This window comes from Muntiacus reevesi, chromosome 21, assembly GCF_963930625.1.
Source record: "Muntiacus reevesi chromosome 21, mMunRee1.1, whole genome shotgun sequence".
Classification (NCBI taxonomy): domain Eukaryota; kingdom Metazoa; phylum Chordata; class Mammalia; order Artiodactyla; family Cervidae; genus Muntiacus; species Muntiacus reevesi.
Window position 1 is genome coordinate 13,679,592 of NC_089269.1, and position 21,030 is coordinate 13,700,621.

The 21,030-nt window shown below is 37.1% G+C and overlaps 1 protein-coding gene across 1 annotated transcript in view; it reads right to left on the reverse strand.

Annotated features, from left to right (window-relative positions):
* Nucleotides 1-20,507, reverse strand: part of ARL6 (ADP ribosylation factor like GTPase 6) — a 33,149-nt gene extending 12,642 nt beyond the window's left edge. Inside the window, exons 1-5 of the mRNA XM_065913713.1 lie at nucleotides 20,175-20,507; nucleotides 16,859-17,008; nucleotides 9,093-9,154; nucleotides 8,627-8,695; nucleotides 5,036-5,130 (exon numbers count right to left, since the gene is read on the reverse strand). Of these exons, the coding sequence (XP_065769785.1) occupies nucleotides 5,036-5,130; nucleotides 8,627-8,695; nucleotides 9,093-9,154; nucleotides 16,859-16,981 (349 nt within the window). The 5' untranslated portion in view covers nucleotides 16,982-17,008; nucleotides 20,175-20,507. The remainder of the gene's footprint in view (nucleotides 1-5,035; nucleotides 5,131-8,626; nucleotides 8,696-9,092; nucleotides 9,155-16,858; nucleotides 17,009-20,174) is intronic.
* Nucleotides 20,508-21,030: the final 523 nt, after the last annotated feature.

A 21,030-nucleotide genomic window follows, 5' to 3' on the forward strand; every position in this document is an offset into this window, starting at 1 on the left:
GAAACTGGTGCAGCTGCTGTGGAAAACAGAATTGAGGTTTCTGGAGAAGGCAATGGCACCCCACACCAGTACTCGTGCCTCAAAAATTCCATGGACGGAGGAGCCTGGTAGGCTGCAGTCCATGGGGTCGTTAAGAGTCAGACACGACTGAGTGACTTCACTTTCCCTTTTCACTTTCATGCACTGGAGAAGGAAACGGCAACCCACTCCAGTGCTCTTGCCTGGAGAATCCCAGGGACGGGGGCGCCTGGTGGGCTGCCATCTATGGGGTCACAAGAGTCGGACACGACTGAAGTGACTTAGCAGCAGCAGCAGCAGCAGAAAACTAAAAATATAACTACCACGTAAGTCAGCAATTCTACTCTTAGGTATTTATAAAATAAAAAAATAACAATTTGAAATGATACAAGCACCCTAATGTTCACAGCAGCATTATTTAAAATTGCTAAGATATAAAAGCAACCTAAAAATAAATAAATAAATAGAAGCAACCTAAATGTACTTAGCAGATGAATGGATAAAGATGTGGTACAAACATACAATGGTATACTACTCAGCCATAAAAAAGAATTAAATATTACCATTTGCAACAACATAGATGGACTTGGAGGGTGGTATGCTGGATGAAATAGGACAAATATTGTATGTCATCACTTCTATGTAAAATCTAAAAAAATACAACAAGCTTCTGAATGTTAACAAAAAAAGAAACAGACTTCAGACACAGGGAGCAAACTAGTGGCTGCCCCTGGGAGAGGGGAGGGTGGGAGAGAGGTTAGGGGTCGGGGACTAAGAGGAGCAAACTACTACGCATAAAACAGACACGCTACAAGAACATACTGTGTGACCCAGGGAATACAGGCCATACTGAGTATTTAGTATAAATGCAACACAACCTAAAAAACTGTGGATCATCATGTTGTACATGTGAAACTTATATGATACTGCACATCAACTCTTCCACAATAAAAGGATATGGGAGATGTGAATAACACTATCAACTGATATTTACAGAACTCTTCACCCAAGTACAGCAAGATACACATTCTATGGAATTGCAGATGGAACATTCACCATGCTCAACCACACGTGTTAGGCCTTATACTTCTAAGAATGAAAATCTTTGAAATAGGTTATTTGATCAAATAGAATTAAATTAGAAATCAAAAACAAAAAGACACCTAGAAAATTCCAAATATTTGGGAAATTAAATAATAATACACTACTAAATAACCCAAGCATCTAAGAAGAATTTGCAAGGTAAGTTAGAGAATACTTTGAGCCAAATAATAAAGAAATATATCAGAATTTGTGAGATAGTTAAATCCTCAGAAAATGTGTATTGCTTTAAATGCTTTTATTATAAAAGGTAGATATAAAATGTTTTATAAGAATATATAAAATCAACAATTTCTACTTCGATCTGAAAAAGATAAAGAGAAAATGAAATTCAATTTAAGTACAGGAAATTCAAAATAAAAACAAAAATTTGTAGTAAAAAAAGAGCAGATATTAATGAAATCTGAAAAAGACACATCCACAGAGGAAACTGCCAAAGTTAAAAGTTTTTCTTGGAAAATTAGTAAAACCACAAACTCTCTAAAAGATGGAGCAATAAAAAAGGGAGGAAACATAAATTACCAATATTAGAAATGAAAGAAGATATGTATATCATACAGGTCTTAAAGACATTAAAAGGATAATGAGAGGATGATACAATTTTATGCCAATAAATTTCACAGCTTATATAAATTAACAGATTTGGTTATATATTACTAGAAGTGACCCAAGAAGAAATACAGAACTTTAATAGCCCTACTTCATTTAAAGAAATTGAATTTATAATTCATGCCCCCAACATACACACAAAATCCTAAACCAGATGGCTTCATTTTATTTAATGCTTAAGAAATAATACCAATTCTACACAAATCCAAAACATAAAAAATAAAAATAAAAAGAGGAGGAGTAACTGCTCTTCAAGTTATTTTACGAGGTCTCTAAAGCCCTAATACAAAATCAGAAGAGGCCATTACAAGATAGAAAATGACAAGATGAATCCATTATGCTAAGTGAAATAAGTCAGAAAAAGACAAATACCATATGATCTCACACATGAAATCTAAAGAAGACAAAAAATGTCTAAAGAAAACAAACTGATGGATGCAGAGAAGAAATTGGTTGTTGCCAGAGGTGCCTGGGTTGGAGAGAGCTTGAAATGGATGAAAGGGGTCAAAAAGTACAAACTTCCAGTCATGAAATAATTTATGAGATGTAATGTATACCATGGAGACTACAGTTAGTAATACTGTATTGGGTATTTGAAAGTTGCTACGAGTATATCTTAAAAGTTCTCAACACATGAAAAAAAAACTTTCTAACTATGTGTCCTGATGGATGTTAACTAGACTTGCGGTGATCATTTCACAGTACAGTTGACCTTTGCACAATGTGGGGGCTGGAGCTCTAACCTCCGCACATTCAAAAATCTGTGAATAACTTCATGGCTGGCTCTCTGTGGTTTCACATTTGTGGATTCAGTCAACTTTGGATCATATAGTACTACTGTGGCATTATTTGAAAAAAAAATGACATGTAAGTAGACCTGTGCAGTTCAAATCCAGTTGTTCAAAGATTAACTGTATATACAAATATCAAATCACTATGCTGAATATCTGAAACTGATATAAAATTATGTGTCAATTATATTCCAAAAAATGTTCACACCAACTTTATTCATAATTGCCTTAAACTAGGAACAGTTCAGGTATCAATTACTAAACACTGGATAAACAAACTGCATTACAGTCATATAATAAAATATTACAAAGCAAATAGAAGGAGTAAACAAGTGATACATAAAACAATACGGGCGACTCCCCAAAACATTACACTGAATGTAAAAGTCGAGGCACAAAAATGTATGCACCTTTTCCCACCATCTATATGACAAGGTAAAAAAGGCAAAATTTTGGATATTTAAATCAGATTAGTAGCTCTTCTGGCCCCTTGTAGGGGGTGCTGATTGGAAAGGGGCATGAAAGAACTTAGAGGGTGATGAAAATGTTCTGTTTCTTGTCTGGGAGTGTATAGACAAGAACAGTTACATGAATATATGCATTTGTCAAAACTACAGAACTGTATACTTAAGATTGGAGCATTTCTCTGTATTACATATTATACATCAATTTTAAAAAAAAGTTCAATATATATTTCAGTTGAGAAATTCCTTTCTTGGGAATCTAACCTATAAAATAAATGCATCAGTAAGTATATATAGATACATGGACAAGGCTTTAGTTGAGGACATTAAGGTTCCTGTTGTATTTATTTAAAGCAGATGTTGTAAGGCGTATTTCATGTTTTAGTCAATGTCATGACTTTTTTGGGGGAGAAAGGGGAAAGATTAACAAAAAGGGGACGTAGAATCAAAAATGCCTTCTCAACCCAGATAAAAGATAAGTTTTTAAAGGTGAAAAAGTCACAGAAAAAACACAGGTTGGATAGTTTTCCCTCCATATATTTGAATAAACTTTAGGTTGTCCAATAAAAATACCAAAGATATTGCGGTTAAGCAGAAAGAATTCTTAGAAGGCCACATACTATTTCTGCTTTTATTCTAACAAATCTGCATTTCTTTTAAACCATTTTCTAAAAGTCCTCTTCTAAAAGTACTGGTACAAAGGTCACTTCAGTCTTTCTGCATGAGCAAGGCTAGAAATGCAGAATTCCACAACAGTAGTGAGAACTCCTGGGGGGTGGAAGGGAAGGAATATCTAGCAACAGGTGAATGACTGAATAAACCACAATACATTCAGAGTATGGCATGTTAAGCATCATTAAAAGAATAATTGTATACATGCAATTTGACTTGGAAGGATTTCCACCATGCAGTGATATTTGAGAACAGGAAGATTCAGAAGAGTACACAGAATATGATCCTGTTCTAGTAAGTAATGATGACAGTCCTCATAGCCCCCAACCCTATATAGTTGGCCCTCTCTATCTGTGGACTCCACACCCACAGATTCAAGCAACCATGGATGGAAAACACTCAGGGAAAAAAATTACAGAAAGTTCCTGAAAACAAAACTTGAATTTACCATGCGTTGACATTGTATTAGTTGCTCAGTCATGTCTGACTTCTTGTGACCCCATGGACTGCAGACCCCTTCTCCAAGGGATCTTCCCAACCCAGGGATCGAACCCGAGTCTGCTGCTTTGCAGGCAGATTCTTTACCATCTGAGCCACAGTATTCACATTGTGTTATGTATTATAAGCAATCTAGAGATGGTTTAAAATACACGAGAGGATGTGCATAGGCTCTATGCAAATACTACTATTTTACATAAGGGACCTGAGCAACCAGAGCTTTTGGAATGCTTAGGGATCCTAGAACAAATCCCCCATAGACACCAAGGGGTAACTGTATACATCTTTGGTACCTGTATATGCTGATATGTGTGTATATATGTTGGTGTATCTGTGCATATATATATATATATGATACGAAATTATAAGCAAAGGTAGGAAAGAAAAGTACCAAATTGTTAATGCTATTATCTTAAAAGGGAATTGGAGGGCTGGCGGTAATTTAAAAATAGAAAAGATCTGTTTTAAAAGAATTCTCACAATAAATATCTAAGAAATACTGTGATTACACATTCACACCTATGTAAAGATGGCAACCAAAAAAATTTTAATGTGTTGACATCAATTTTTACTTTCACTCTTATTCTTCTTCTGTTCATCTGCTTTGCTACTGATACATTATTTACATGATCAGGAAAAAAGGGCACTTTTAATTTCAGAAAATAAAAGATCAAAGACCTGGAAAACACTGCAAATGGCTTTGAAGTTTAAAAAAATCTATATATGGTATTGCTAATTCCACATAATTAATATGCTTTAAAATTAAAAAAATTTAAATAAGACTATACAGTGTAAACAACATGTTTTGCTGACATCAAAGAACAAAACATCACACATGACCCCAAAGCACAGACATCACAGACTGAAGACACACACACGTACCTGGGTGATTCAGAAGAGTATTAAGTTCTTCTTTGGCCACAACCATTCTTAAGCTATCACTACTATCAATGACAAAAATAATGGCTTGTCCTTCTCTGTGTAATACACAGAACGAGAAAAATTAATGACAAACAAACATTTTTCTACATTAACGATTCATTTGCATATCTTAAACCGTTTATTATGTTTTCATGTCCTATGATGACTTGTCGTTACAGGCGTTGGTGCTGTTCCTTACTAGTTTATATGAGTAATTAATATTGCCATATTTTGGTTAATATACTAACCAAATTAGTCACATTTCATCTAAAGTAATTTTTATTCATTTGGATAATAACATGGTAAATTTAATGACTCATTTCATAATTTTAAAAAATAACAAGGCGGGCTTCCCTGGTGGTTAAGAATTCACCTGCCAATGCGGGGGACATGGGTTTGATTCCCTGATCCAGGAAGATCCCACATTACGCAGAGTAACTCAGCCCATGCGCTACAATCACCGAACCCACACTCTAGAGCCTGTGAATCACAACTACTGAGCCAAAGCGCCTCAGCTTCTGAAGCCTAGAGCCCATGCCCTGCAGTAAGAGAAGCCCCCACAACGAGAAGCCTGCATACTGCAACTAGAAAGTAGTCCCGGATCACTGCAACTAGGGAAAGCCCGTGTGCAGCAACGAACTTAGCATGGTCATAAATTAAATTAAAAAACAAAAGGTGAAAACATAATCCTATTACACAAGCACAATCATTAATATTTGCAGATAAACTGTTTTCAACATTTTCGTTGTACATGTGTGTGTGTGTACATGCACTCAGTCCTGTCCAACTCTTTGCAACCCCACGGACAGCAGGCTGGCAGGCTCCTCTGTACATGGAATTTTCCAAGCAAGAATATTCATATACGAATATCTACATCTGTACTTAAATGGAATCTTGCTGTTTTATTCTGCCTTTCTGATATATACATGTACACTTCCTTGATCTTTTCTATAGTATAGTTTGAACTACTTTTATATGAAGCATTAAAGCATAGAGAAGCTTTCAATAGTTTTTTTTGAAAGATGTCTTTCAATAACATCTTTCATCATACTGTAAAGTATAATGAGTATGTCATTAAATATTGTATCAAACTTCTATTGTTGGGCTTCATAGAATACTTCCAATTTTCATTACTATGAAAAACTTTGGGATAAACATCCTCTCAAACACATTTAAAAAATTTCTTGATACTTGAAGATCTCTTCTTAGGAATAGAATGCCTAGCAATACATACATAATTTAAAGTTTTAGATAAACACTGACAAATTAGAAATGCTATAGCAATTTTATAATACTAACAGCATTGTTCCCACTCCCTGGCCAGCATGGCTCTTATTCTTTTCAATTTTTTACCATCCTAACAGCATATTATTTTACTTTGCATTTTATTAATTTCTTGTTAAGTTGAATATACTTTCATATATTTATTAGACATTTATATATTTTTTGTGACTCACTTATTCCAGTCATAAATCAAGATTTTTAAAGTTCAATGTCATTAGTACTCACATGCATATAAAAAATAAAACAACTTTTTAATACCATTGTCTGCTATCATTTAAAAAGATGAATGCGTTTTATTACAGTCATACATTACCAGTGGCTATAAAAACTGATACAATTGGAAATATATATCAAGAGCTTTAAAAACATTCAGTCACTTTGAGCCAGTAATTTCATTTCAGAAATTTATACTAAGGAAACATGAAGTATGACAAAGATTTATACAGTAATATGTTAACTGAAGAATTGTTTATAATCTTCCAAAACTGAGAACAACCTTCATGTCCAAAACCAGAAATGATTAAGTAAATTTTGGCATAGGAAGGAATGTAAGAAAATATTAGGTTGCCATGAGAGTTACATTCTTTTTATTTTTTCCTGACTTATCATAGAATGTTAAATGAAAACTATACAGCACATGGTGCATACTTTAGAAGGCTCCTTTCTCAGTTTATGTTAAATGTTATTTCAAAACAGAAGAAACATACTCAAAAGATATACTTTCTAAACATTAACACTTTTCCTGATATGCACTCCTTATATCTTAGGCTTTATTACTTTTTTATATTCAAAGAGTAATATGCAAAAACTATATAATAATTAACATTACAGAATCAAATAAATGACAAAGTAAACTTCCTTTATAATCTCATTAGTACCAAAACAAATGCTATTAATGATGCAGTACATATTACACTAAGAATTTTCTTCTCTCTCAATATATATTAAGCATACATTTTTATTAAGAATAATTTTCTTTATATAACTGAGATATGACAAAATATCATTATAATAATTCTCAACACACATTCCTTTATGTACATGTTTGCCCAGCAGTCCCAGTCATCTGTACTTTTCTGAAAGCAAAAATTATGGCTGGAGGGTATGAACATTTTTCATTTTAACAGATATTGAAAAATTACCCTAAAAAAGATGTTACATTATCTGTAAGAGTAGCTTGTTTTGCCAACAGTAGACTTAATCTTTTTAACCTTTTTTCAGTCTAATAGATGAAAATGCACTTGTTCTTTCACAATCAGAAAAATATAGCTACAGGAAATTTACTATTACTGTAGACTTCTGAAGAGTAACCATATTCAGTATTCCACCTACAGTGTATCTAAAATATTCCTGAATTCATTAACTTCTTTCAAAAAGACTTTAAAGAAAAAGAATGTTAAAATCAGAAAAAAAAATTTCCTTTAAGTACTATTTTTTATGTAGTATTACATTTTCTGTAATAAAATTTTTAAAAAAGTATTAAATACATTTTTTAAAAAAGTTGTTTACCAATTAATTGGAAGAGGAATTAAAAAAATCCTATACTGAAAACTCAAGTTGCCTTAAAAATAAAAACATCTCACATTTCCCCCAGAGAATTTAACACAGGATACCACAAACATAGCATATTTGGATCCTAGCAACTTGATAGCTGTTAATCTGAAGTAACTGGTGAGCACCTGATATTGCATACACAGCAAAACATCTTGTTTAGAACTGCTTGATGAACAAAAGGATCAACTGTTGGTGCTGCTATTTTAACTAAATTTATTCAGTAATTATTTACTGATCTGTGTGCCCAGAATCATGTTTCATCTTGAAGAAATAATCTGAATAAGAAAAAGATCCCACCCCCTTGATTATATGGTTAAAAGATTAGAGAAATATGAATGGTTAAGTACTGTGCCAACACGGGGGCCAGAATAATTGGGCATCTCCACAATAAATGGAATCTCCACAGAGGAGGTGACTTTAGAGCCAGTCCTTAAAGAATGAATATATCAACCTTAAGCTGCAGAGAAGTAGAGTAGAACAGGACATGAAAAACAGAGACAACAGAACATGCAAGGCCCAAAGTTATGAAGAATCTGAAGTATTTGACAAATAATGTCAAGTATGATTATATATTTTTTAAAAACTTAGGATGTATACTTAAATTACATAAAAATAAACATTGCAACCTAGCTCATGTAATCATCTGGATTTCTAATCACTACTTGTTGTTAAAATATAACCATCTAGTTAACCAACATTTGCAAACATACTTACTTATAATAGTGTTCCCAGAGATTTCTGTATCTTTCTTGACCTGACATGTCAAACACTGTAAAAGACAAACTATAAAACAAAACAAACAACAACAAAAAATCACTACATTGTAAGCTACTAAAACTTTAAACTATTACCAATCAAAGAAACCACCCTTGAGTATACAATGCTCAAGCTGGGCCAGCTTTCAAGTACAAGTGCCACAGAATAAATTTCTTGAATATAAATAGGATTTTATAACAGTAACATATAAAAATATATTTTTCTTTGCTAGTGAAATTATAAGGATTCATCTAATCTCTAAATTCTGAAGAATAATCCAGGGATAATAGTACAAATATTTTAACATCGGTGGGCTTCTGAAACAACAGATTCCTTTTTCTAAGAGTAGCAGGAATAACTAGATAGATCTAATACCATTTTTCACCCACAACTTCTTAATCACAAGTTTAATAAAATGAATTACCTAGACGATTTGAATTTCTCTATGCTGAATCCTATTGTTGGAACTATATCTTGAGACTGAGCCTTTAAGAAAAGAGACAAAGTTTAGAAATTTGCAATTAAAAGATTGCATTTTTCCTCAGGTTAAAAGAAAAGCACCCAGCTTTTCCAATTCTAAAATCTGCCACTAAGAAAATGAAAGGATTAAACAAAATCATAATTTTTGCAAGGAGATCATTGTGCATGAATTCTTTATAGAAGTTTAAGGTTTACTAACTATAAATCTGCATAATGTGTGACTTAATTCATATTTTGAGGCTTGCTGAAAGTTACCACCAACTTAAAATAGTTTCACAATTCTCTTTTAGCTCACATATAGGATTTCCTAATCTTCCATACTTACCGAGTTTGCAAATGAACAGAGTGGCTTCCCAGGTGGCACTACTGGTAAAGAACCCGTCTGCCCATGTAGGAGACATAAGAGGTGGGCTCCATCCCTGGGTCGGGAAGATCCCCTGGAGGCAGGCATGGCAACCCACTCCAGGATTCTTGCCTGGAGAAGCCCATAAATAGAAGAGCCTGGCAGGATACTGTCCATGGGGCTGCAGAGAGTCAGACACGACTGAGACAACTTAGCAAGGAGGACGTGTGCTACAGAGGACTGTCTTCATGTCTAGACGGTGAATATACATGGTCTCTGCTCTCATGGGATTTATAATCTAGAGAAGGTAAACAGCAATAAACAACTAAGATACCAATTTTGACCAGTGCCAAGTGCAACGAAAGGTGATTGAGGGTGGGAGGCAATGGGGTGGAGGAGTGTTAGTTTAGCAATAAGCCTGTCTGAGAGAGGTGACATCTCACCCAGTAAATGTTAAGAAGGGAAAAAGCTATGACAAGATCTGGGCAAAGGACAATCCAGTCAAAGGAAACAGCCAGGGCAATGACCGCAAGGAAGGGAGGAACTCACCACTCAGGAAAAGTTGAAGGCCTGTATGTCTAAAATATATCTATAAGGGAAAGACTGCATGGAACCAAGTGAAAGATGGGGCCATGGGGCCATGGTGGAGATTGAGTGGAAAAGAGATTGCAAGAGGGCGAGAGTATAATGGGAGACCTGCTCAGAGGATCCACAGGCAAGTAAAAGACCTTACATTGACAAGTTAACCTGTCGATTAAGTTAACAGGCAATTGAGTTAATACTTCTACCATCAACTTTCTCCTTTTGAATAGAAGTCCATTCACTTTCTGACCCAGATGTCTAGAAGTTATTCTTGACTCCTTCCTTTTTTTTTTACATCCCCTATACAACAATTCTCTAAGCTTTATTGATTCTGGCTCACTAACTTAGCTTAGGTCCTCATCATTTCTTGCTTCAAATTACTATAGCAGCCTCCTGATTACTTCTAACTGCTAATAACCATATAAACAAGTTACTTCTCTAAGCCTGAGTTTTCTTAAATGTAAAATATATCATTACTACCCTTAACTCTTAATGTTTTCATGAGAATTAAGTAAATTAATAGATGCAAGATACCAGTGTCTGGTCCATAGTAAACACTCAACAAATGGTTGTTATCATTAAGAATTACAAGCTCATTGATTTCAGTTTTGTACCCGTCTTCTTCATACTGCCAAAAGTGTAACCTAAAAAAAAAAAAAAAAAAAAAAAAAAAATTCCCCTTTGAGTTCATCACTTTGCTTTTATGTAAAAAGAGGAGGAGTAGAGGGAAAATTGCTGCCTTACATCATTCTGTTCACTTTGGTAGTTTACTCCTGAAAATTTAAAATTCAAATGGAAAGACATAAGGTGAAAGGTCCCTGGAGCTTGGTCACCTTAATAGTAATGTTCTACTGAAAAGATTTCCCAGAGCGGCCCTGGTTTTGGCTTTCTGAAATCTGTTTACTCAGCTTTCCCTTCCATTCTGTGAGCTGCCTAGTATTCTTCCAAAAATCTCTCTATGTTAGACAGAATTTATTTTCTGTTACTCAGACTCTTACCTCATATTTTAGGGGTCTTTCATTGTACAACAAATGGAATAAAGAGTTTCCTAATTTTTGTTGTCCTAAAATACAATACTGTTTTGATTTTATGAATTTTCATGTGCCAATGTGATAAAACCATCAGCCATTATTATTAGGAAAAAATAACAATAATAAAAAAAGGAAGTTGAACATTTAAAGAACTCTCAGAAAATATAGCTCAAATGAGTAGCCTTGAATTATAATTCTAATCACTGAACTGTAATTAGAAATTGGCCCAACCTGTTCATAACCACCCAGTTTCTTCACAAACTCTTTTTGTTTCCAGAGAAGCTACCCTTTAATTTGCTGTTTTAATAGGGATAAAATTAATCAACTTTCTTTTCTTTTCCTCACTTTTAAAGTTCTAGTGGAAGATAATTAGAAAGAAGAAACTCCACAAATTAATTAGGACAGGACAAGATATGTGAGCTGATACTTTCAGATTCAAGTGTGATTCATTTTCCTCTAAAGAATTCTGAAATAGTCTTCACTGATTAATTTCCCTCTGCTCTATTCAGGAACAAATACATTTGATGATTCTCTAAATTGGACAGGGGATGCTTACAAACCAAGGAAAGAGAATAGGAATTATTACCTAAATGGATTAGGCCATCTGAGACAGCCCAGTAATAGACCAATATCAGTAAGACTAGAACAAGGTTTCCAAGAGAGATCCTATTTGGTAAGTTTTACTAAATTTGTTGAAAATTATATCCTTGGTATGATCAATAATCATTCCCAGCACAAAAATGAAAATTAAAAAATCACCCATCAGTCCATTTGTACAAAAATACATTTAACTACTAAGAAATAGTCTAGGTATTTGGGAAATCCCATGAAGAGGAGCCTGGCAATCTACAGTCCATAGGGTTACAAAGAGTCAGACATGCCTTAGTGACTAAACAACATTATTGAATAATGTAAGATCTATGCTCTTATGAATTTAATTTTATGATGAAGAAAAATATAATAAACAACTTATCAACTGAATATGTGAAGCAATTTCAGATTGTTTTAAATGTTAAGAATATAAAACTGGATGACATGATAGAATGAGAGCATTTATGTTGGGGAATGGGGGAAAAGAATTTTAGAAGAAAGGTGTTAACAGAGCACAACTCTTACTATGACACTAAGACCAGATTCTTGAAAAGTTATCAGGTTAAAATGTACCTCTTTTCTCTTCTTATCAGTTTAGAGAAGATCAGCAACCTTAACATATTAACAACAAATGAACATTAAGAGAGCTTAATATTAAAAAGTAGTTTGGGCTCAGGAAGTTTAGTTATCTAGAAACTGACTTTATCCCTCCGCAAAAAAGTATGAGACTATTTTACTCTAAAATGAGACTTGTAATTTCTTTCAAGACATTTTCCTAATAGATGATCATAGATTTCTATTCAGTTCAGTTCAGTTTAGTTGCTCAGTAGTGTCCGACTCTTTGCGACCCCATGGACAGCAGCACACCAGGTCCCCTGTCCATCACCAACTTCCAGAGTCCACCCAAGCTCATGCCCATTGAGTCGGTGATGCCATCCAACCATCTCATCCTCTGTCGTCCCCTTCTCCTCCTGCCTTCCATCATTCCCAGCATCAGGGTCTTTTCCAATGAGTCAGTTCTTTACATCAGGTGGCCAAAGTATTGGAGTTTCAGCTTCAGCATCAGTCCTTCCAATGAACACCCAGGACTGATCTCCTTGCAGTCCAAGGGACTCTCAAGAGTCTTCTCCAACAACACAGTTCAAAAGCATCAATTCTTTGGTGCTATACTTTCTTTATAGTCCAACCCTCACATCCATTCACGACTACTAGAAAAACCACAGCCTTGACTAGACGGACCTTTGTTGGCAAAGTAATGTCTCTGCTTTCTGATTTCTATTACTCACCTTATTCATTAAAAATAATATTTCTCAAAGTGGATACAAGCTCACAAGAGACTGTTCTGGGGTTTAAAGGTAGGGAGGAAGCAAGTGTTTTATCTGTGCTTGGGCGACAGGTTTTAGGGCTCTTATTCTGCTCTCAGAAGGTAGAGGTCAATTGTTCTGAGGGAGACAGGATAGTTGCCTAAAGATTAAGGCTCAGGAAGTGGTGTCAGAAATTAGATGATCCCCTTAAAAATATACCTGGAGCTAGTCTAGGCTAGTTCCATAATTCACCAGTGGTAGCAGAGAGATGCATATGCTGGAAAGCAAAAGATTAATTAAAAAGCCTCAGTAATTGGCTGCATGCCCAGATGTTCCTGAGGCATCTCCCTGACTAGTATAGTGTGTTAGGCAGGGTCAGCAGGTCTTGCACAGGACTAGTCTGAAATTGGGATATTAGAACATTTTAAGATGGTAGACTGAGCTCAGGATGTCTCCTTCCCCTGCTGCCCCAAATGACCCATAATGTTTGGAGAAGAAAGCTGTTCCCATCCATATCAAAGAAGATTATTCCTACGGTATATTATTCTGTCCATGTCTTGGGACAGAAGATCACTATACTGTTGGGGATGATGGAAAGAGACAACGTAATTTCCATTTTGTTCTTTGAATGTCATTTCTGCCAATCTGAGTACAGCAGGCTCCAGGGGGCTGGCCCACTTTGGTACTACTAACTGTGACTCTAGTTTCAATAATTTTGTACTTATTTGACACAACTTCTACAAAAAAATTACTTTTGAAGATATTCCTTGATGTAGAAAAAAATGGAAATATCTCCTATAGAATAGGACCTTACCTAAAGAACTTCCTTATAATCTTGCTCCCTTATGCTACTAGGCTTACCTGCAGAAGTGGTGCACATCACCAGCCACTAAGTTTCTTAATATTAGCCCAGGTTGATCTACTGATAGCCGAACCATCCGTGGAACTAATTATGGACCCAACCACAGCTGGGTATGGTTCTCTATATTCAATTTGGACCCTATTCAAGTGGGTAGGTTGCTATATCTTCTTCTTAAAGGCTGTTAAAGAAATTCATTACAATCACCTTGGTTAGGAAACAGACTTTTTAACCTGTTCCTTTCCTTATTGGTGAAATCTTTTTTCCCTGCTTTCATATAGAGAAGACCCCATTAAAATGACACTTCTAGCTACTGTATCTGTCCTCTCTAAATTTATTCCTTTTCATGGGTGGGGAGGACTTCTTTGACGTCTCAGTTTGTGAAATGGAAACAACATTCTTGGTTCTGCCTCTCTCATTGAGAGCCACATGCTTCTTGAAACCATGCATTCTCATCTGTTCTTAACCATGCAGTAAACCTACACAAGCAGGATCTCTCCCAGAGGAGGAAAGCATGAATTCTGGTACATGAGGCATAACTCAAGAGAGTGTTAGCAAGTCCTCAGGCCAGACCTAAACCTTGCCCTCCAAAATTAATTTTTTCAATAAAACTGCTATTTCTTTTTTTAAAAATCTCTGACTTTAGCACATCTATTTCAGCTGATTTCCAACTTGACTGGGGAGCTCCATTTTCAACTTATCCCAGCTGCCTCAAACTAACTGCCATCTGAAAATACACCAGTAGTTAGTTGTTTCCCATGGCAAATTCTCCCATGTAGAAGAAGGGAATGGTGACCACAAGAAATGATGGCATTTTTGTAACGGGAGAGCAATCTCAAACTAAACAGAAGTAAAGCTGAAGCTGTTGGAGAAAAGGTGGTGGGGGACAGTAGGAGTTCTCATTCTGCCTAACCTGAAGCACTATTTGGAGGCATGAAGTCCACCTGCAATTACCCTATTTAGGAGCAATGCTTCAGTCATTAAGAGCACCAGCTTCCTAATTTTGAACCACCTGCTAGATTTATATGCAGGCTATATATTTTTTCATCAACATCTTCCATTGATTGACTAATGGTTTTTATCCAGATAAAAGTACTTACAACTGTCAATGTGAACTGTTTACCTCATATTCACTCTCCTATTCTTTCATACTTTGTTGTTGTTTAGTCACTAAGTCATGTCTGACTCTTTGCAACCCTATGAACTGTAGTCTGCCAGGCTCCTCTGTCCATGGGATTTCCCAGGCAAAAATACTGGAGTGGGCTGCCATTTCCTTCTCCACAGGACCTTAACAACCCAGGGATCAAACTCACTTCTCCTGAATTGGCAGGTGGGTTCTTTACCACTGAGCCACCAAGGAAGCCCCTCTTTCGTTCTTACAGGACCCGTTACTAATGGAAGCAGCAATATGTCCTGTTTAAAAAAAAAAAAATCCAGCCTCATTTACAGATGGGGTAGCCAGTGAGGTGAAAGAGTCATTAGTGAAGGCTTCTGAGTAAGCTCTTTAAAGAGGACTTATTTGGCAGGAAGACTTATTCTTTTGTCTTGTTCTTTTCTCATCTCTGCAACTTAGGATATAGAAAGCATATTAAAAAGAAGAGACATTACTTTGTCAACAAAGGTCTATCTAGTCAAGGCTATGGCTGTGAGAGTTGGGACTATAAAGAAAGCTGAGCACTGAAGAATTGATGCTTCTGAACTGTGGTGTTGAAGAAGACTCTTGAGAGTCCCTTGGACTGCAAGGAGATCCAACCAGTCCATCCTAAAGGAGATCAGTCCTGGGTGTTCATTGGAAGGACTCATGCTGAAGCTGAAACTCCAATACTTTGGCCATCTGATGCGAAGAACTGACTCATTGGAAAAGACCCTGATGCTGAGGAAGATCAAAGGCAGGAGGAGAAGGAGATGGCAGAGGATGAGATGGTTGGATGGCACCACCAACTCAATGGACATGAGCTTGGGTAGGCTCCGGAAGTTGGTGATGGACAGGGAGACCTGGTGTGCTGCGATCCATGGGGTCGCAAAGAGTCAGACATGACTGAGTGACTGAACTGAACTGAGGATAGTTAACTAAGATAGCCATGTGGAGACTCCGAGGACCCTGAAGAAAACCAGGCACTAAGGATAGCAGAGAAGAAAGATGGAAGATGCCTGGACCATGCAGCTGCCACACCAGCCCTGGAATATTTCTTCTGGACTTACAGAGATGACAGAAAAAGAAGCCTCCATCTGCAGTCCACTGTTACGTGGGTTTTCTCTATATACAGCAGAACCTAATTGTAGCTTATACTTCCTAGATGGCACAGTAGTAAAGAATTGGCCTTCCGATGCAGGAGGCACAAGAGGTTTGATCCCTGGGTGGGGAAGATCCCCTGGAGTAGGAAATGGCAACCAACTCCAGTATTCTTGCTTGGAAAATTCCATGGACAGAAGAGTCTGTCAGGCTATACTCCAAGGGGTTGCAAAGAGTTGGACACGGCTGGGCACACAGCACAACATGACTCATACATTATGTGGTAAATGTGCTAGTTTATATATATATTTCACTGATTTAAGCAGTACATTCATGTACTTATGACTTATATGACTTAAAGTCATCTTGCCTGCTACTACCAGTATGCATGTAACACCCTTGGGAAACTGGCTAATTATCCACAGAATCTGTAAAAATGATTCACCTTTCCCCTTGTTTTGCTCCTCTTGTAAAGAGAGAGTCAAGACAAAGGCAATGCTACCTGAACGTAAACTCCACAAATTTTTGAAGATCTTTTGTGAAGAAAAGACATTTGGAAAATATTCCAGTTTAAATAGTCAAGATTTACCTACACACCAGCATAAAATACACTTCACGTTATGGCTGGCTGATACTTATTACTTTACTAAAGGAATCACAAATTTAACAAGGTTTCATAATGTGACAATGAAGTTACAATGACAAAATAATCCTCCATTAGCTTTCTTTAGCAGAAAATATATAATGTGTCTAATAAATATACTTACATTTGAAGGTTTAAGTTTATTAATGATTGTTGTTTTGCCACTATTATCCAGCCCAAGGCACAAAACATGAACCTCCTTCTTTTTGAGGCCAAGCAAGCCTGAAAGTCTGTCTAGCAATCCCATAATGTGAGGCAAGGATTCACAAATCAGCTGCAAGTCAGGAAAAAAAATATATATATTAACACAGGCACCTTAAATATGGAGAATATGAGCATATGTATCCCAAATTTTCAGAATTTAAAGTCAGTGATATTGTGAAAACCATGTCAATGTATCTTTGCATTTAGTAAACAGAGTTTAAGCTGATTACCAGAAAGAAGTCTTAACTGGAATGCAGATTGGCAGCTAATAACCCCCAGCAACACAGAACAATGCCCTTGAAATAACTGTACATTTCTTATTGTAACTTATAATACTTAAGAACAAAATGTGGTTTACTTAGTATCCTATGGAGTCTACCATTTGTGACACTTGAGAATATCTGCAGCCTTTTCTGGAAATCTGGAAATGTATGGGCAGCGATGTTCATTCAGAGCCTGCTGCTAAAACAGAAAGTAGAAGGCAGACCAGAATCACAAACAAACTGAAACTTTGGGCTGACTCGTCTGAGTCCACTGGCTAAATCTTTTTCTAAAGCTAACCTCATTGCTGCATTTTGCAATAATATGAAGTAATAAATATTAAATTCACCATTTTTGTTTGCTGACTATATTCAATTTAGACAGAAACAAAAAATCCCAACTGATATATTTATCTTAATTTTTCCTTTGTCCTTACATATCTTGTTATTTTTCTAAGTCAACACAAATCCATTTGGGAAGGTTATGTATAAAACACACACACACAAACGGAACCTTAATACACTTTTGTTTCTTTGAAATTATAACTTATATGAAATATCCTGTTAAGTATTTTTTTAAAAGAACTTTAACTAGTATATTAGTGAAGAATATGAGTGTAAATACCCATCTTACATTTTAATCTCCTTCTCTCAAATACTATAAAAATTCTTTGTTAATCTGTTCCTGAAGTTAATTTGTTCCTGAAGTCCCTACTCATTTGTTTATCAATTCTTTCTTTGAAAAAAATCCTTCAAATGCAAACTTTCAAAAAAACTCCATCAGCAATGCAAATGTGTAAATATTTTGATGTCAAGTAAAATTACTGATGACATATGTCTGGCTATGTGATAACTTTATGGCTATTCATACCCTTCCAAGGTACTGTTAGATTTAGACTTCAAATCTCCAAATGAAAATTCCCAAAGGTACTTCCTTTGGGTAGACCACCATCCCAGTTCCTCAAAACATGTGGTGGGAGAAGAGAGATACATACCCCTTTTGGCAGCCTTCAACTGTGGCAGAGACAGATACAGCAGTAACCACAATATACCTGTATTCCAAACATTTCCTATTACTCTCCAAACCACCATTTTCATTTCTCATCTCTAAGGTTCTAGAAACTTGACATCTTACAGTCCTTCAGTATTTTTTATTCCATACCAAAGAGGCAAGACCATACCTCGAAGGAGGATGTGAGCAACTTGAAATAAGAAGTTTCCAAGACAACTACATCTGAAAGGAGGCTGCATCATCAGTTTCGGTTAGGCCCCTTCAGGGATCATTATGGACAGAAATTCCAAAACTGAAATTGGAAAATGAGGTGCAGAAGGGAAGGTGTAGTGTCCTACCCAAACACAGGGCCACGGCTGTCTTACTCAAGGGATGGGTTTCACTTGAGATCCTCCTCTTGTGCTGCTTGAATCAACTTCTCTCCTTGTGGTAGAGATTCAAATCTCACTCAATCCATTCCTTTAAATCTCAGCTTAAGGACAGGCATTTGCAGAATCTACTTTAAGTTAGCCTTTTGATATCATGAAACAATTCATACAGATCATTTTAATTTAAAGTAAATTTGCCATTACTCACTTTGCTATTAATTATACTAAGCATATTGATATAGTTTTGTATCTTGTTTTTCATTTCTGATAGGATTTTGAATATTTAAAAAATATGACCACTTCTTGTATCATCCCCCTCTGAGCAGGGCATTGATTGTGTTAAAAGCCTGATATCTGAATATTTGTTCTTTCACAGAACCTTGGATTTTGATTTTCCGTTCCCTTTTCCTGGATTATCAAACACCTGATGCTTGTCACTGAAATGCTTTGGGACACACAATTTAAAAGAGAAGTCAGATGTTCTAAAAGATATAATTACATTTATTGAAGCTGCTTTATAAACAACTATCACATAGCCTTATATATGCTTCTATTTTTAGTAATTATATTTTTATAAATTTACTTTTTGCATGTATGAAACAAGGAAATAAAAGATAACAGTTTAAGTCACTCAATATTCATTAGCCATATCCTGGGTGCACAGGAGGAGATGCAATTAAAGTCCTATAGCCATGATTCTCAAACCTGGTTGCACACTGGAGTCAGCTAATTGGATTAGTATTTCTGAAGATGGAATCAGGGCATCTGTATTTTAAAGAACCACACAGTGTTTCTGAGGTAGAGTCACTATTGAGAATTTGAAGCTTTTAGAATAAAGCCTAAAATTTCATGCATATCTTTTAAACTTGTACACAATTTGGCGCCAATCCACCTTTCCAGTTTCTTATCTTACTGTTTCCTCTCTCTGCACACCAGACAATAAAATTCCCTAACTGTTACCTGAGAAAGAGCTTTTTTCTTTTTTTTTTTTTTTGGTCGCGCGTGGGCATGTGACAATCTTAGCTCCCCAACCAGCGATAGAAACTGTGCTCCCTGCAGTGGAAGCGCGGGGTCTCAAGTACTGAACCCTGAACCGCCAGGAAAGTCCCAGAAACCGCTTTCTAAAGGATTTTTTAACTTGCTGCCAGAAAAATCCTGAAGAATTTGGATGTTATCCACAGTTAAGAGCTTGGAAGGTAGGCTACAGGGAGCGAGGAGTCGAGCAAAAGAAACACCATGAGAGGTACTTTGTAACTCTATGAAAATATTTTCAGGGAGAATTACAGAACACTCTTCCAATCCCCAATAAACATTTTTATTCAGCTTTCAGTTTTTGACGGTGAAATTTCAATTACACTTTCTACACAGCAAACTAAAAGGCCCCAACTGGGCAGTGTTAAAAACCATCCAATGACACAAAAATTCACCCAAAGCAGTTCAATGAGTTTTCTGAGCCACCAGCCCACTTTTTCCCTAGTCCTCACACATTAGAAACAACTACCCGGAGTGAAAAACCTGAGGAAGAGCAACTCTAAAACTGGCGGCGGCGGGGACTGCGGGCGGCTCCGGATACAAACATTGGGGCTGAGGAGATACCTGCTCTTTGCGGTTACTCTTGTGGGCCCGGGAGCTGTTGAAGAACAGGAAAGAACGCTCGTCTCCGTCTCGGGGATGGGAATGTGGTGCGGGCGCTCTGGGTACCTTTCTCTCCAGGCCTCCACAGAAAGGATGCCCAGACCAGGGCAAAGCCGCCTCCACAACTTGGGTAAAGGGGTTGTAGCCTCTTCCTCAGCCCAAGTATCGGTGGCTGGGCAGGCGCCTCGGTGCGTGGCGTTCCCCCGGCAACCGGAGGTTCTTCCGGTCCGGAGCCACGCCTCCTCAGAGGTCTCAGCGCGTCTGCCTCCGTGCTCCTGCTAAGGGATTGACGAGCTTCCCAAAACGCCTGAGGAACAGTGAGGAGTATTAAAGAAGCGTGAGCAAGGGTGACGGGTTGAACGGCCGCCTCCTAGCCAGAAACCGCGCAGCCCCGCTGTGAAGCATGATGGGAGTTGTAGGCGCGCGCACAGCCTGCTGGGAGGTGCTTGGCGTCCGCGTGGGCCGAGGGCTTTTCTCTCCGTGCGCTCTCCCCGCCCTTTCGGGAAGGTCAGTTTCGGGATCAGCGCTCCCTGAGGCGTCGGGGGCACAGAGGAGTGTGGATCTCCATCGAGCACGGGCGCAGTGTGGCGGCGACAACTGCAGGACCCGACTGTGCGCTCTGGGGCGAGGAGTGCGGGGGAATTGCCTCGTTGCCTATCGCATCCACCCCCTTCCAGGCTCTGCGAGGCCTCAGAGGCTCTTCCAGGGGAAGCAAAACTGTGCATGTGAGCAGGGAGAGGAGATAAACTCACAGGCATTTTTCGGCAAAGGAAGTCTGCCTGTAACCGGGCTTCTGAGCTGTCTGATCTCTAGAGAT